The 18,969-nt window shown below is 32.6% G+C and overlaps 1 protein-coding gene across 5 annotated transcripts in view; it reads right to left on the reverse strand.

The window, feature by feature from the left end:
* LOC106458564 (CD9 antigen-like) overlaps positions 1–18,969 on the reverse strand; it is a 63,464-nt gene that overhangs the window by 5,132 nt on the left and 39,363 nt on the right. For all 5 annotated transcript variants that reach the window (XM_022384816.1, XM_022384819.1, XM_013918082.2 and 2 more), the window contains 3 exons: positions 17,637–17,735; positions 10,723–10,932; positions 7,195–7,278 (listed from right to left, as the gene is read on the reverse strand). In XM_022384816.1, the coding sequence (XP_022240524.1) occupies positions 7,195–7,278; positions 10,723–10,932; positions 17,637–17,735 (393 nt within the window). The remainder of the gene's footprint in view (positions 1–7,194; positions 7,279–10,722; positions 10,933–17,636; positions 17,736–18,969) is intronic.

An 18,969-nucleotide genomic window follows, 5' to 3' on the forward strand; every position in this document is an offset into this window, starting at 1 on the left:
ATTTGTATAAAAGAAAACTGTGTGTATCAATCTTTTTGGCAAATATCATAAACTGACTATATATCGGCTTGCACTTAATTACTAAATCCAAAGTATAATTTAACTACTAAATTTAAAGTATCATTTAGCTCGGTTTCAGACCATTTGAAATTCTAATACGTAACACTCAATAACTACTCCGTGTATGTAGACAATAACATCAGTATAGAATAGTATGCAAACATTTTGGCCAGTACTGTATTACAATAACAGAAGCTGAGAAAAAATAACAGCTTACGGTCAAGAAATGATTTGCTTTTAGAAAGCAAAGTTGTATAAATATCATTAAATGGTTACCTTAAAATAATATCATCTACTATGATCAAGGAAAGAACAGTGAAGAATAATATACAAACAACACAAATACAACTTTTGAAATAAATGAAATATAATAACTCATGTTTATGTTACATACAATGCTACGTTTTCCAATAAAACTCAAGACAGGTTGATCTTACCACAATACAGGAGAACAAAAAATGTAATTTTACAATAATACAATTTCATAAAGACACAGCAGAACAATATTATCTATCGTGTTACAATCCGGAAAGACCTAAAGAAAACAGAATAGCAGCATTTGTTGCGTTACAACAATACATCCCTTGAATTGGTCGGAAAGACCTAAAGAAAACAGAATAGCAGCATTAGTTGCGTTACAACAATACATCCCTTGAATTGGTCGGAAAGACCTAAAGAAAACAGAATAGCAGCATTAGTTGCGTTACAACAATACATCCCTTGAATTGGTCGGAAAGACCTAAAGAAAACAGAATAGCAGCATTTGTTGCGTTACAACAATACATCCCTTGAATTGGTCGGAAAGACCTAAAGAAAACAGAATAGCAGCATTAGTTGCGTTACAACAATACATCCCTTGAATTGGTCGGAAAGACCTAAAGAAAACAGAATAGCAGCATTAGTTGCGTTACAACAATACATCCCTTGAATTGGTCGGAAAGACCTAAAGAAAACAGAATAGCAGCATTAGTTGCGTTACAACAATACATCCCTCGAATTGGTCAGCGGTAAGTTTACGAAATTATAACGCTAAAATCTGTGACTCGATTCCCCACGGTGGATAGAGTTCAGATAGCCCATTGTGTAGCTATGCACTAATAATACTACATCTACAATAACATAATATCAGAGAGACCTAAAAATAACAATAATAGTGACAGTTTAAACCCCTGTTGCGTATCTGGTCGTTTGTTAATTTCCAGTATAAATTTTTTCCGAGAAAGTTCAGTGATACAAGTCCTTTCTTAATTAAAATTAATTTATTCTTTCTCGATACAATTTTGCAATACACAGAATTTCCACAGTCAATACGTTTGCAATCTCGATAACAAAACACACACTATAATTCACAACGATTCACCCACTTTACTAACGGTGCCTACTGCTCGCTTGACTCGATTATCTCTATTTATCTGCAATTATATCTCCGCTTTATTAAACTAGAGTTGCCAGGAAAAGTCAAGATCCTTCGACGTGTTACCAGGGTCACATGACTTCCGCTGTCGTAACACCCCCGAAAGCTGTCGAAGTACTAGAAATCAATAGGTCTAAGATCTGTGATAAAAATCCCATTAACTGCAGATGTTTTGTCCCCCCCCCCCACTTTCATTTTAGTTTGTAAATTTTGGATTTGAAATTAGAAGCGTGCAAAATAGCATTTAAGACCTGTATTTTGATTTTGAATCCACAATGGACAAATCAAGAGGAATGTAGGGGGAAAACAAAACATTTGTGGTTAACATGATTTTTTACCAAAAATCTTTAACCAACTGATTTCTAATCCTTCGTGAATTTTCGGCCTTAAACAGTAACTATATTACTATAACAGTACAGATATATAGTTTGAAAAAGGTTTAAACATATCAGAACAATAGAACTTCATGTTGAAATAATACAGTTTCTAAAAGAGTTGGAAATAAGTGTACCGTAGAGTTTTGTATTGTTGTAGAGCTAAATACAGTTCATGGTCACTTGAGGTAAGTTTACGGAATAACAATGCTAAAAATCCGGATTCAATTCCCCACTGTGAATTGAGTGGAAATAGCTTATTGTGTAGCTTTGCATTTATAAAACAACAACTAAAACTGTATAAAAACTACAATACAAGTTTAATGCTCTGTTATTATAAGACAAAAACAAGTTCGAGATCAGTAAAGGAAAATAAGAATATAACCCCATTCTTATATTGCCAAAATACATTTAAAAAATGTGACAAATAGCAATATACAGTAATTAATTATTGAACCACCAGAATAGAAAAGGTACCAAACTAGATAAACAGTAGCTGTTCACGGTGTGTGAGAGATTGATGTCTGAAGTGTTTTTCCAATACGGGTATGTGAAGGACATTGTCTATAAGAAAAATGTACCTTATATGGAAACGTTGTGTACTCGAATAACCAATGCAATTACAACGATTACTTCGGAGATGCTGGCACGCACATGGGCAGAGATCGACTATCGCCTGGACATCCTTAGAGCCACGAATGGTGTATGTCGAAGAGTACTAACAACACCATTGGCCATCTATAAACCTGAGGTGTTAGCCCTCATTACAACGTAGTTGTTTAACTTATGTAGTTCTTATTCTATTCAATTAATAAAGCAGTTCAATAATTTATGAACACCCTGTATATGAAAATGAAAATGACGTTTAATGAATAAAATCAACGCTTTGTGAACTATACTCATGTCTCAAGATGTATTTTACCTTACTTATAATTTTTTATACAAAAAAAATATTTAACAGGTATGTAATGTCCATTTCGAGTACACTGTAAATATATTTCCAGATAACTTTTTCCACATGGTAGTGCCTTTGTTCTTTTTATTAGTCACTCGACCATGACAGTTTTCTTTGAAAATATAATAAGAAAAACAAAACAAGTTTAATTTAATTGTTTTTAAAAGCCGATTCGTGAGAAAAGGCACCTTTGTTTTACATGTTTTGATTGACTTTTGAAAACTGATTTACTACCCTATTTGATTTAAGTCTATGTATAAAATATATGAATATATGAAGGAAATTTCTTATGTAAATTTTGCACACATCGCCCTCCAAACATTGGACTTTTGCTAATACGTTAATACCTTTTCAGAACACTATCCATGTGCAGAAGGTGCTAGACAAAGAAGTAAGTTAAGTGTTTAGAATATATATATATGAATGTTGTCTTGTGTTCAAATATTCATATTTTTATTAACTTAGATAAAAACAAATATAAATTATGTACTTAGCACCAAAATGTATGGGAAGTTTATTAACTACCATAGTTTCATAACAGAGAAACTGTATTGATGAAATAAGTATACGAAATATGCATCATACATCCACACATGTTTGCCAATCGTCTTATGTACGCTCTATCAAGCAATGACACATTGGGTCGAATTTATTGGTCTGTTAGAAACGGTTCATCAGTGTTAGGTGGATGTGCTTTCAACCAAATGACTGTTTCTAAAACGTCAAAGTTTTTCTTAGCCACACCTTGACGTTCAGTTTTTGGTATTGACAATCAGGTTGTGTTATTACTAGCGAAAGCTTCATTTTAAAGTAAGGTGTTGCCAGTGTAAACGTCCATGTTTTTGTTTTTGCCATATTACTGGTCTCAGTTTCATTATGTTCCATATCACTAGCAAAATCTTCTCCATCCTGCCCTGCATTGTTCATTACGTTTTCACCTAGCTGTGCAATGATTTCCTGACATTTGATCAAAGGTGTTTACTACTGCTGCTTTTGCTTAGCAAACAGTTGGATCACGTAGCTCTTTATCTCAGAAACTGATGGAAGTTTGTACTCATGTGAAAGATCTTCCTCTAACTGCGTGAGCATCTGTTCAGCTGATAGTTTGTGCGACTTACCAACCACATCACGATCACGAAATGCTTTCATTTCCTCTTTAAAAGAACCAATAGTTTTCGTACCATACTGAGTTTTACGTTTTGGAAGCCTGTCCCATCTAAGTACAAACTTGCTTGTATCTTTGAAGTTCAACATTTTAGCTATGCTTACCAAATCAATCTCCATATTTGATGTAACACCTATGGGGCTTAGAAAATGCAAGTTGAATTAATAGTCTTGAGATTTTCTTAGGCCCTTAATACACCAAAATATATAGAAACAAAGGCCGATGACAAAATTTCAAATTTTCTATATTTTGTGCTCCAAAAAAGCAATGTTAAATAGTACTTTAACTTTGTAAAAGCCCAACTGATTTTAAGTGTAAAACTTTATTTACAATTAGAAGGCATACTTTATAATATCCTTATAATTTGATTGGGGGAAAACATGTAAAGCGCATTTATGCACATCTTCAAAGTATAGCATTGTTGGTGATTTTTAAAATTCTCGAAACAGATCTTTGTGTGTGTGTATATATAAATATGCTGGTAATTACTTGAAGATACTTTACACAACATTCTTTTTTTTTTACTGGATTTTACTGCAAGTTATATTTCATGCAAATTACACATAAAACTCTTGTTGAACGCAAATGTAAAATTAAGACATATGATGCACCTCTTTACGATATACTAAATATTTTAACATAAATTGCCCTCTAGTTTAAAAAATACAGTAATAAGATTTTTAAAAGATATAAAGCTTGGAGTTTTTGTGAGTGTTATCTTTTAAAGGAAGCCTGTTGGTTAGGGTGCTCTCCGAACATGCTCGTCCTATAAGGTTGCTGACCGGGCAACAATGATTTCAGAGTCCGCTTTCGCGTGTACAAAATTAAGAATATCAATCTGGCGTATGCGGTAGACATGATTTATGTAATGCTTTCTTGACTATTTCAAAGTAATGCATATGTGATGCTTAAACATTTGCTTGTATTGTTTAAGCTAAAGCTACAGAGGCTATCTGCCGCTGTCCCTAATTTTGAACTACCTACCTTAGGGAAGGAAGGTAACCGGCAGCACCATCTACTGTCAGTTCTTGGTCTGTTCTTTACTAACGAATAGTGAGACTGACCGTAACATTATAACCCCTCCCCCGGCTGAAAGGGCGAGCATGCTCATAGTCCGATTTCGATCCAGTGACCTGCAGATTGCGAATAGAGTGTCCTCCTAACCAACAGGTAATGCCAGGTCGATGTGTGAAAGAAATGATTTGATTAATATTTCAAAACTATTATTATAAGGCACTGTGTCAAAATACACCCATGTCAGTGGGACAATAATTAAAGTGATCTAATACAAAGACTGTGGGTAGATAATGTATTCATGTTGGTAATCAAGGAGTTTATTAGATATGGTAACTGATGTACAACATATGAGAAATGTAAAATACTTAAGTATTTAAATATGAAATGATGAGAATGACATTGCTCGAATAAAGCATGGATAGCCCAACAACGACAACTTTGTTCGAAACTATAGGTCGTCGTATGTGTTTTTTTTTACCTATGTGTTTGTTTGTTTACTTGTATTTAAGCGCAAAGCTACACTATGGGCTAACTGTACTGGGTCCACCAAGGATATCAGAATCCGATTTTCTGCGTGTAATCTTTCAAGCTTACCTCTGAACAATTGGAAGGCTTACTTATGCGAGTTTATATGTCTTGGGTCCACCAAGGATATCAGAATCCGATTTTCTGCATGTAATCTTTCAAGCTTACCTCTGAACAATTGGAAGGCTTACTTATGCGAGTTTATATGTCTTGGGTCCACCAAGGATATCAAAATCCGATTTTCTGTGTGTAATCTTTCAAGCTTACCTCTGAACAATTGGAAGGCTTACATATGCGAGTTTATATGTCTTAATATGATAACTCTTTTACGGAATTATTATCCAAAGTTGTGTAATGTGTATAATTAAAAGAAAATAGAAATTTTTTCCGTATCCTATAATCTACAAAAAGTTTACATGAAAATGAAAAGTTAGTGATAATCTTTCACCTCTTTATCATTTATTGCCCTCTAAAAACGATCAACAATCATAAAAGAACAATTTCTTTTCGAATTATTTAGAAATACTGTATCCTAGCGGCTAAAGAAAACCAAAAAGAAATTTCTCAAAACACTTAATAAGTGTATAGCCTGATGTATGCCTAAATGGTTGAAATTTATTAGAAGGTAAACGTAATATATATGTTAGCATTAACACTAAAGTTACAATGTGGTGGTAGAAATAGTTCTCTTTTACACTTCTAAGCCTTACTAGTAAACATAAATTTGGAAATGTAACAATTTAGCGTGAATGGCAGGTCTTTTTGCTATAATATAAAAAAAAATGCTTGAAAAAATATTTACTTAATAAATTATTTAAAAGTGAATTCTAGACCTACTCAAAGTATGATATAATATTGTATAAAATGCAATAGAAAACGTTTTCTCTGAGAGATTCAGAGCCATGATAAGATAAGTTACAAAGAGTCTTCTCTGAGTTGATTATAGACCTGTTTAAAATGAAGTAAGGTATGTCTTCTTCAAGTGGTTGAGAGATGTGAGCAAAGTAAGTTACAAATAGATCTCCTGGGTGGATTATAGACTTACTTAAAATAAAGAGGGAAAGGTTTTCTATGATTGGTTGAGAGATGTGAGCAAAGTAAGTTACAAATAGATCTCCTGGGTGGATTATAGACTTACTTAAAATAAAGAGGGAAAGGTTTTCTATGATTGGTTGAGAGATATCATAAACGTTTTGAAGGGATTATAGGCCTGCTTAAAACTGGTTCGAAGATATTTTGATCTCAAAAACTAAATGAAGAATAACTTCTACTTACATATGTGAACTTGTGCTTAGTATGGATTATGGTATGGGAACTTGTGCTTAGTATGGATTATGGCATGGGAACTTGTGCTTAGTATGGATTATGGCATGGGAACTTGTGCTTAGTATGGATTATGGCATGGGAACTTGTGCTTAGTATGGATTATGGCATGGGAACTTGTGCTTAGTATGGATTATGGTATGTGAACTTGTGCTTAGTATGGATTATGGCATGGGAACTTGTGCTTAGTATGGATTATGGTATGTGAACTTGTGCCTAGTTAGGAGTTTGATTAAAGGCTAGATGAAAACAGAGGGAAGAAATTAAACACGTGACAAAACAAAGCACCATATCGTATTGTAAACTATTCAATTATTAAGACTTTTAGTTGCAGTCGTACTGATCATACGTATCAACGTACCTCTAATCCTGCTATTCCACATCCAATACCCAATAACACCGTACTCTCCGAGCGGATAAACTCCTCTAACATTATCAAACATCCCTGAAATAGAAATACATATTGAGATATACAGAGTTATTTGATATAAAACACTCGGTCTTCTTTGAATTCAAAGTAAGCTATAATATACATTGAATAGCCTCTTTATAAGTACATAATCTCTCACCACACATTCAAAATAAGCTATAAGATACATTTAATAACCTCTTTATAAGTACATAATTTCTGACCACACATTTGTGAGACACTCCGTTTATTTACATATGTAAAGTAGACAATTCATGTGACGCATTAGGTAATTACTTGAGCCATGTAAATGGTGAATCTATAAGACAATGGATAAGAGCAAGGACCTTTCTGAATTCAAAGGGGAGTGATAGCGGATTCTCGCCTAGAAGGAGCGTCTTTAATCAAATTTCGTTTCCTTCACAGTTTTTCTGTTCACAGCACCAATTAATAGAGGCTACGTCTGTCACTGTAGGAAAACTGTGATTGCCAACCGTTGGTGGCTGATTGAAGGAAGAGGCAACTGGATAGGCTTGTAAAATATAACAGATATCAGTCTTTATCTCAACTAACTGACGTTTTACAACTGAAGAGAACTTAACTATCTTCAATCGTATCATCCAAACATATTACAAAGATTGTTGTATGGTACCTAAACCCTCTCTGAGAAATGTGCAGCCCAGTGGTTAATATGCCGGACTTGTGGATCTGAGGTTCCATAGATTGCACTCCTTTACTACCAAACAAGAAAATAACAAAATTTGTTCTCCGCAATTTGGTGTGTTATAAGAGAGACATTTAGGTTCCATTATTCGATTACAGTAGTCTAACTATCTTCACTTTAGTCTGCAACTTCAAAATTAGGGGAGGCCAGCGTAGATAGCCCTCGAGTAGTTTTGCGCGAATTTTAACAAACAAAGCTGCTCATTTGAGATTAAAATAGGAAAGCACGAATTCGCCGGTTCTTGGTTTTTTGTTGTTTTTGAATTTCGCGCAAAGCTACACGAGGGCCATCTGCGCTAGCCGTCCCTACTTTAGCAGTGTAAGACTAGAGGGAAGGCAGCTAGTCATCACCACCCACCGCCAACTCTTGGCCTACTTTTTTACCAACAAATAGTGGGATTGACCGTCACATTATAACGCCCCTACGTCTGAAATGGCGAGTATGTTTGCTGTGATTCAAACCCGCGACCCTGAGATTGCGAGTCGAGCGCCCTAGCCACCTGGGCATGCCGGGCGGATTGTTGGAGGGCAAACTTTAGACAATATGTGACTTGAAGCGAGTGATGTGGTTTAATTAGTCTCACTGGGTGCTTTTCTGTGCTGATTTTAGAATAGAATTATCGAAAACTACAAAAGATGTGTGATTTTGTTATCCTAAAAGTGCAAGCTGCCTGAGGTGGAGAAATGGTGTAAAAAACGTTCTCATGGCAGATGTTGAGCCTACTCTTTTCTAAAATAATAATGAAACAAACCAATGCATTCGTATTGTTTGAAAATGGTTCAACGAGAATAACCATAGCTTCTGTCATCTTATTTGACCAGCAAAAACACTAATCACAGTCATATTGAATACATTTGCAATGTAACCGAGAATTCGTCATTCTCTCTTAACATATGTGCGCCAGTTACTGACTATGTTCCATGACAAACTGGGGTACAATTGAACAATAGACCTTCTACCATTTTGTGGAGTCCAGGCCACGCCGAGCCTAACATATTAATTAGGCAAATGATAGTCAAACTTGATATTATTTGGATGTACTAATAAAGTGGCCAGCCAATGTACGTATATATTATCCAGTTCAGTCCTATACATTATTAAGCTTGAGATTTTGTGAAACACGTTGTTTGACTTTCAAGTTTTATCAATATTAAAACCCTTGCTATGTAAAATATAAAAAAAATAAAGTAAATATATATTCTAATTAAATGAAGTATATTACTAGTCAAATCCTTTTTATGTGGGCCACAGCCTCATTACATGTTCTCACAGAAAGTGTTCTCGGTATTCATCAATCATAATTATGCTCTTGTTGAAAGGGTTACAGAGGCTTAATTATTATTTTAATACACTTTTAGGTTTATATTGAAATATCTGTATTACTGTTGCTTTTATAAAGTTTTCTAAGATAACCATAATATCTACCAATGTAACAAGGATTATATTATTTCAGTTAATATTCGAAGTCCTGTTACGAAGTTTAAACAACGTAAATTACATTCACGAAGGTGTTGATAGTTCTGAACGAATTATTCAACAATGTAAATACAGTGTACAAGAAAAGTTTTACATCATATGAGAATGAAAATGTTATGATTACAGATGGGAGACTAACGAAGAAACCATAAAACAACCTTTTGGAAATGAAGTTTCATAATTAAAGAAAGAATAGCGCAAAAACCTTCAGGCAGAACTATTTTCATTTATTTGATTTTGCTCCAACAAAAACCAAATTTATTTATCCAATGGCTGTTTGGGCTGTGAAAATCGATGTGAATACTTCATTTCCAGCTGAGTTTGTTATTTAAGAGTGGATTTGTTCCAAATTAATCTGATTTTAGCTCTGACATATGTGAGCTTAAAATGTCACTAGAATATACAATATATGGTGTTCAAAGACTTCTTGATAGCGAATTAAAAGATCGATGGAAATTTGTGAAGATGAAATAGGCTGTAATCGTGCAGGATGTTTGAAATGTTAGGCTCGAATTAAGTTAGGTAATTACATTTTTAAATGACATGATACACTTTAGATATTTTCAAGAATTGATCTTGAAAGTATAAGCTCTAAAGTTTTCGAATATCATTAATTATGGACAAGCATTAGATGCACAGAAATAATGAAATTTCTGAGCAATCGAAATGCTAAAACAGCTAAAAATGAGGTTTCAAAAATAAACATTGACATACATTACTATGTTACATCTACATAGCGATGTTTATGTTGTTGTGTAGCGTTGTGCTTAGAAAGAAACAAATAAGCAAACTCTTTTTTTTATTTCTCGTTTTTTAACCTGTATACGTTTTTAGGTACGAGGTTCTCTGCTTTATTTAAAAAGTTTTTGAGATAGTTGATGTGATGAGGCAACTGTTACTGTTTGATCCTGCTTCTATCTATATAACCACATGGCCTTTAATATGTTTCCTGGTTTCACGTATATATCTCTTCCTTGGTAGAGTGAAACGTGTAAGAAGGATTTGTAAAAAACTACGAGAATTACTGACTTCGCTTTAAGATCTGTTTGTCTGTTTCATATTGGTCAAATATAAAGAAAAATATTACACGTTAGTGAAAACTGTAATCACTTTAAATTCGGTTATAATTATCCTCATATAACATTTTATTTTTATTTTTTAACACAACTTTAGAAAATGATGTGTCACATCTCATCAGATGTTGCATCAAGAATAATTTAAAATTCAATTTTTAGAATTTACATATAATATTAATTGATAGTCATTGTATAAATTTATACCTTCTGGTGACGGAAATTCGTGTTCTGCTTTGAATCTTGGGATTGACACAGAGTTCCGTTTAAAGGTATTGGATTCTTGAAAGCGTCGTCGTCTTCGTGATTCTTCAAGACACAACAAGTCTTACTGACGTTGTCGCCCTGGCCAAGGTTGTCAAGCTTCCATTTGCTTTTATCGTAATCCAAGGCTTCTTTGACACCGCAACAATCAAACTTTCATGAGAGAAACACAAGGAAACATATTATTGTTAATTCACATACTAGGCAAGTACAAAAGAATAGAATGCCATAGTTACGAAAGAAGCAATATATAATTTTGAATAAAAAATAAGATTTAAATCTACTTTCCCATAAGAACTCTATTCAGTCGTGCAGGTAAGATATTAATGTTCTTTAATCTCAATGTGCCATAAGAAGATGCTCATCTACAGATGTCTTTAAAAGTATCTGTAAAACCAATATTAGCAGTATACACAGTTCTGGAGTGTCTATTCTGTTCTGAATTTATATTTTACTTTTATAAAGATCGTGTACAAATTTGGGTATAATGTTTTAAAGATTAAATCTATTTCTTCCAAAATTCCAACTATGTTCCAAAGTAACGAACTTCAGGTGCTCGAACTGATTATACTGACAATACAAGTCCGAAAGAGCTGTAGGTATCAACAAAGATATTATATCCTATTTAATACTTGTCATAATCTGAATAATAACTGGTTTGATATATCTTAGAATGGACTTCCCCACAGTGGCTCAGTGGTAAGCCTGAGGGCTCATACCGCTAAAAACTGGGTTTCTGTACTCGTGATGAGAACAGCACAGATAACTCATTGTGTAGCTTTACGCTTAACAACACCCAAACAAAGCCTAGAATGGACGTAAATTTTACTTTGACAATTTTACGTTATTCCAACAAAAAAGTTAATTATGTACAAAATACTACACAGTAAATAACAAATACATATGTGTTTGTGTGTGTAAGTATTAGAACCGTAATCTGTTTTGTATAATGTTAATACTTGTAAAACCAAAAGATACTTCGAAACTAAGAGTGTTTAGCTTGTGAAAGTGTACCTTGAACGAACAACCCAAAGGCACCGAACGTTCTTATAAGCTAGGATCTCCTGGTACTTTTCTATAGACAACAGCAAAAAATAGCAGTGCTGAGAGCACAAGGTGCAGCGATCACTTATCTAATAGCTTTTTACCGTCATATGTAGATATCTACTTGAGTTTTCAAGGTGCTATATTATATATCTACTTGAGTTTTCAAGATGCTATATTATATATCTACTTGAGTTTTCAAGGTGCTATATTATATATCTACTTGAGTTTTCAAGATGCTATATTATATATCTACTTGAGTTTTCAAGGTGCTATATTATATATCTACTTGAGTTTTCAAGATGCTATATTATGTATCTACTTGAGGTTTCAGGGTGCTTTATTATGTTTATTGTTTAAAATTCAACTATCACTGTGTTGTAAATTCTGCGTCTCTCAGTAAAAAGAAATAAAGAAATATAATACATTTCAGCAACATTAAGTTTAAGTTGCAAAGACGGCAAGTAAAAGTCGGTTATCAGGTGATTTGTGGGCTTTTAAAATATTTAGTTTTCGTTCTATTCAGTTAATTCATGTTTCATTAGTTATGCCTCCTGATGGATCAGCGGTAAATTTACGGATTTAGAACGCTAAAATCCGTTGTTCGATTCTTTTTGGTGGGCACAACTCAGATAGCCCATTGTATAGCTTTGCGTTAAAACAATAACAACAACATTTGTTATATTCTCAAAGTTACATATAGAGCAAGTTATATAGCAGTCCTTTTTAGTTTCAGTTTTTGCAATTAAACGCAACCAATGTTCACTTCAACATTACAAATGATGGATTAAATATAGTTTACTAATTATACTCAGTATTATCGAAGATATAAGTAAGCTAATACCAATATTATTTTGCTGTGTTTGGCATTCCCATTTTCTAATTGAGAACAATTGCAGTATCTTATTTAACATTTGGTTTTGTCATATATTTTGAATGCGAAATGTCTTGTTGCGTTTCATAAAGCGCGTTCAGTGCTTCATAAAATTAAGGTAGTGCGTTCCAATCACCGAAAAATAAAAACACAAAGCCTTCTTACAACTAATTGAAAACTCATCAATACATGGACAAATTCCTCTTGTATTCGGCACATTCACAAGCTTATATGATTGTAGACTAAGATTTGATTCAGTACAATAAACAATGTTGTCTTTAAGTCAGTTTTTGCACACACTTAGAACTGTACTTGTAGCACTAAGCATAGTAACAGTATTAGTAAGTAAATTTTGAATATGTGAGATGAGTCAATTATAGGCATCTTTCGGCACACTTCACTCAGTAATCTATATTTGTATCTTGTTGTATTATCTACTAAGGCTATCTGCCTCCATTCCTAACTTTTAAGTAGTGACCACAGCGATTTCAAAGCTATGGGATCGACTGTCACTATTACAACGCACCTATAGCTTAAAGTACGAGGAATATTTCGTGGAATCGGTCGAATTCGAACCCGGTTCGCCAGTTCCGAAATATTGAGCTTTACAGCCTTAACACAGGGCCGATCAGTGTTTGAGAGTTGTCGGTAATTTTTACATAAATTTCTTTTCTTAACTGTTCAATGATGCAGAACAAATTCTGATGAAAAATAAAAACACGAAAAAAAAAGATCTTTTGAAGGCTCTCTGTAACATTACTAATAGATGTTTTCTCTTTATTATGGGCCCCCCAGTGGCACAGTGGTATGTCTGCGGACTTGCAACGCTAGAATCCTGGTTTCGATACCTGTGGTGGGCAAAGCACAGGTAGCCCATTGTGTAGCTTTGTGCTTAATTACAAACAAACAAACTCTACTATGGATTTGTTATTCATTTCATTTTTAGCGTCTAATTTCTGAATAATAACAAAGAAACGTCCTTGTTTCTGTACCAAGTCTGTCGAGATGTCAGTAAAATATAATTTTAAAATTCCACTATTAAACTTCACGATCATCATTCTGTCGTTTGGAAATGAAGTTTTTCGTTTATTTTCACACATAGTAAAACCAGTGACGTGGAGTATTACTATTCACCACATTTGCCAGTTTTGTTGCTAGGCAACCCTGAAGATTAACAAAATTAAACCTGAATAACCCGGAAGTTATAATGTGCTGTTTCGTTTTGATCATCTGAAATTTGTTTAATTACTGTAGGACTGACGCGAGTAAAATTTGTATGCTACCATCTGTGAAGCCTCGACAAAGATAACTTTCTTCACGTCAGAACATGTGTGTGTATATATATATATATATAATCATTTGAAAAATATATTATTTCATGCTTCATGTAATATAATATTAATCACTAATTAAAAAGAACCAAGGAAAAGCTTTTGCGTGTCTTGTGAAAGAAAAGGAGTAATCTGTTTAACCATTTCTTAATCTTACAACACAGTAAGCAGCTAATGTGAATGTGAAATAAACCGTTTCGAAAACATTAGTCTCATTCAGTGTGACATGTCACCATTTTTACTAATAATATATGATAACTTAAAAGTACATAACGAAACATCACGAAGTATCGTAACATCAAAATAATAATTTCTTTGTATAGCCCCTTGTTTAATCAAAACCCAATTGTTAACTAAAGGCGTTCATTATATAAACAAGTAAAGTAAACTATATATAAGCGTTATTAATGTTGAGTAAAGAATTATACATCAAACCAATCACGTTGCTTACAGTCCACCACTATATGAGGCATACCATATATACTTGTTTTGCTCTTCCAAGCAGTACTGATGAATTGTGAATTTAGCGAAACTAATTGTTGCAGCGGAAGTATCGAATAAATCAGATTAGGCATCTACGTCTTCTTTTCTTAATTGAAATTCACGTTTTTGTGAAGAAAAAATTAACAACTAAGCAAATATTCTGTTGTTTGACGACAATTGACAGATTTCAACCAACGAAATAGCTCAACGCAATCGATTTAGTAATAGCATTTTTGTGAGTTTCATTTTATACTAAAATATTTTATTAATACTTCTTGTTTTAAAAACCATCGAGATATTTTTAAGTATTAAATGGTTCATGTTTCAATATAGATAATGGTATAATTTAATTGGTAATATGGTGTGTTTTTGCTGCAATACGTGGGATATAAATCATTTTTTGCAGACAGGTGAAAAATGCATACAAGTTCATATACACAAGAGATGCAATTTATAAGAAGTTTAAAATGTTTCTATTTAGAAAGCAAACACGTGGTTTTAGCAAACTGCTATTGCTTCAGCATGATAAAAATGACAAGATTAATGATCGTAAAATGATTATAGGAGTTGCATCTCTTTTATCACATATGAAACTAATTCACACGGACTTTGTAGTTTGATGTAAATTTATAAGTTGTGATGGCTGTATCCTCATCATTATCTTTAATTCATTTTATACTGGACAATTCTTTTTTCCAAGAAAATGAGATAAAAGACTTTTTGCTAAAACATTTAATTTCTTAGCACATATGTATCCAATTATAATCTCGTATGTTTTCAAATAAATAGCAACTTTAAACTTAAATCTATCTCACATTCATTTATTATTGGGATTTATGTTTGCATGCTGTAAACTTAATATAGCATTCATTAGTTCCGAAGAGTGAATAATACGGCATCTATAAACCATTGTTAGTAATTAGAGCAAATGAGCAGATAATAATTTATACAATTTAATAAACTGGTTTCACGGAAGCTTAGACATCCTCTAAGTATGCATAAATAAGGGGGGAAAAGGGAAATAATCACAAGATTTAAGTATTGTTTTCCTTTTTTTTTGTTATAAGAGTACCATATGATTCTAGAAATTCTTTTTGTAAAAATTTAAAATGTAGTCTTAGTATACGTTCCTTAAAGGTGGTGGTTGTTTTTAGCGCAAAGCTACGTACTGGACTATCTGCGCTCTGTTCACCGCGAAGAATCGAAACCCAGATTTTAGCGTGGAAGTCTATAAACGTACCATTGATTCACTGGGAGTCCTATTTATGTAGAATAAAAATCCAAGAAATATCTCAAATAAAAGCTTTGATTTCAAGCTAAAGTTGAAAAACAAATCTTACAAAAATATCTATGGGGTTTTGAGTCCATTTTACATCCCCCAAAATCCCATAGATATTATGTACTCTTCACCATTATAATAGGCCTAATGGTATTTCTTTGGTTTGCTGACCCAAGCTGTGCTGATAAGCCTTGAATATGCTGAACTGTAGTCCACAGCAGAAGGTACGGCAAATCAAAGAATGCATTAGGCCTTTCCGTCACAGCTTCTCTTTTCAGTTTCACCTTAGGTGAAAAAGAAAAGATATCTTTAACACATATATATATATATACAATCTTAACAAAAAGTTGGAAAGCAAAGATAAAAAATACATATTCTCGAGAAAAGGACAAAAAAAAACGCTCATTTTATGCATCCGTGATAAAGATATTTTCTTTTTATTTCCAAATACATGCTATCTTTCAGGAGAACGATGTGGAAAAACAGCGCTTGACAACATTCTTTCTGACTCATAACTTTATTTTGTTACAAATAAGTTTGTAATTTTGTAATTTGTAACACCTTGGGCAAATAACGTATGCAGAATTTCTTAATTATATTGAAATTAAAGTATAAAATATGATGTAATAAGCTGCCCAACCTTATTTAAAATCAAATCGATGTTATCTGTAATCCATAAACTGTTTTCTGCTAACAATAGAAATCAAGCGGTTAACAATACGATGAGAAGGTTGATATTGTTCTTCCTGCCATTTGATAGTTTCCTTCATAGTAGTAAGTCACAGAAAGCTTATTTATTGGAGAGTAAATATTTTCTTTTTATCCAATCATAAACTTCCACGGACTATTAAACATAGTATTCGTATGATACAAGCCTTATAACCAAAGTGAAAGTTTAGTAGAAATATTATAAATGAATTAATTTCAAGCACGATTTCTTTAAATTAGTTTACATGTTGTTGTTTTTTTCCAGTGATGTGAATTCACTTCAAATTTTATATTTTACTGTTTTATATAATTAAACTTTTACTTTACAATTTTGTTATCTAAAGAGATAAGTTCGTTACATTTGATCAGTTTGGGTTTTAGCTATATTTTTCTATCAGAGTTTGCACTTTAAGGGAGGTAAAAATCTCTACCTTTAAATCTTCTGTCCTTTTCTTTGTGAATCATTATAAGTTTGTTTTATGACATTGCATATTCCTAGTTAGTACGGTTTATTAAATTGGTTGCATTAATTACTGGGCTAAATTTTAGTCCTGATTTATGTAGGTAGCTTACTGTGAGGATAAATTATTCATAATTAATATATATACTTTTCAACAAACATGACATATTATAACACATAGGCTTGGACAACATCTACTGTTGTCCAAAAAAGACCAAAGAAAATCTGTTTTCAACAATATCAGAATATAATAAGTATTGGTAGAGCGAAATCAACTAAATTATTGTTGAAACCAAAATTCCTTAAATATAGATTTTATATTCAAGTTGATTTGCAATTTTAAAGTAAACATTCCAAAATGATGTAACGTAAAAGACGATCACTTTATGATTAAATTTGGTTGAATGGACGGCAACTGTCTGTTGTAGAAACACAAATCCAGAGAACGACGTTTCGAAAGTCTTCCGCCTTTCTTTAGGACCTGAAGATGGAAGGCGGAAGACTTTCGAAACGTCGTCCTCTATATTTGTGTTTCTACAAGAGGCAGTTGCCGTCCATTCAACCAAATTTCATCATGAATGTCCTGCCTAAACAATATATCAAAGAATGATTAAATTAAATCCTATTAGTATTTAACTGTATAGAACAATACGTTTATTGATACTGAAAGACACCCACCTTTGCTTGAGCCAGGTCTATAGATTCTGTTATAGTTTCCTCTAGTCCATATTTATTCTTCAATTTTAACGTCACATTTTCTTCCAATGTTTTGATTACCTACAGCATTTTTAAAGGTAAGCTTAACCAAACAGAAATCGTAGATAAGCTAATTACAAGCCTAAGAGATTTTTACTAAACTATTGAGAACTGGTAAATCTATATAATTAAAGACTGAATATGGATGAACATGTTGAGATGGATACGTAAGTTTTGTATTTCATATGTGTTCTCTTTTAGACAAATTTCTAATACCTTTCTATGTTTTAATTATCTTTTATAGGGGCTAATGTTATTAGTTAAGCCTGTATGAAACTCAGCATACATTTTACTTTGCTCTTTATACTTGTTTCGTGGTTAGAAGTAAATCTACACGAATTTAATTATGGTGAAAACAATGTATTATATGTTCTACATTAAAGTTATAACTTTTCAGTTATGTTGCACAAATGAGGAACTTTGAAAACGATAATTAGTTTTAGGAACAATGATATAAATATCTATGAGAATAAACAATTATGAATATTATATCATAAATGATGTAAACATGTAAGATGTTTAAAGAAATTTCATTGATTTTTGTGGATAGTTTATAATAAGTTTAACAATTCTACTGAACATTGAATTGCAAATTACAGGCACATATATTCACTGTTATTCCAGAAATAACGGAACTAGTTTTACCTATTTGAAAACAACGGAGAAACATGAAATATTACTCGTTTGATATCTCCTTTAATAACAGTAAATATATTGTTTTTATTTCTAGCCATCTTCACTGTACTAACTATTTCATACTGTAGAAATTAACATTTTAAAAATGTTTTATTTCCGTGTTATCGATGGATTATCTTGTTTAACTGGTTAAATAGAATGAGAAAAGGAGAGCCCACCTATATGCATACGTTTTGTCGCTACTTCTAGTTTATTATTTAGCTCTCAATAAGAAAAACAAGAAGACATAGCCTTGGGTAAGTTCTATTTTCTTAGCTTCCTAAGAACGTGAGGATAATTTCTAGATTCGTACTCAGTTTACGTTATTTCTTATTCTTAGAAGCATTTAGTTTCACAGGAACTTGGTATACATGATAATAATATAATTTATTAAACAGTATGTGATTCGGCATGTTTTAGAATCGATAACATTTCCATTCATATAGGCCTGAATAACTTTCATTTTTTACCGTTCTCTCTGCCATTATATTGTTTCTTTCGTAATAGTAAGCTATAAAAAGTACAAAAGAACTCATACCTCTAACTTGTACCTATATATATATATATATATATATATATA

Source organism: Limulus polyphemus, unplaced genomic scaffold, assembly GCF_000517525.1.
Source record: "Limulus polyphemus unplaced genomic scaffold, Limulus_polyphemus-2.1.2 Scaffold485, whole genome shotgun sequence".
Classification (NCBI taxonomy): domain Eukaryota; kingdom Metazoa; phylum Arthropoda; class Merostomata; order Xiphosura; family Limulidae; genus Limulus; species Limulus polyphemus.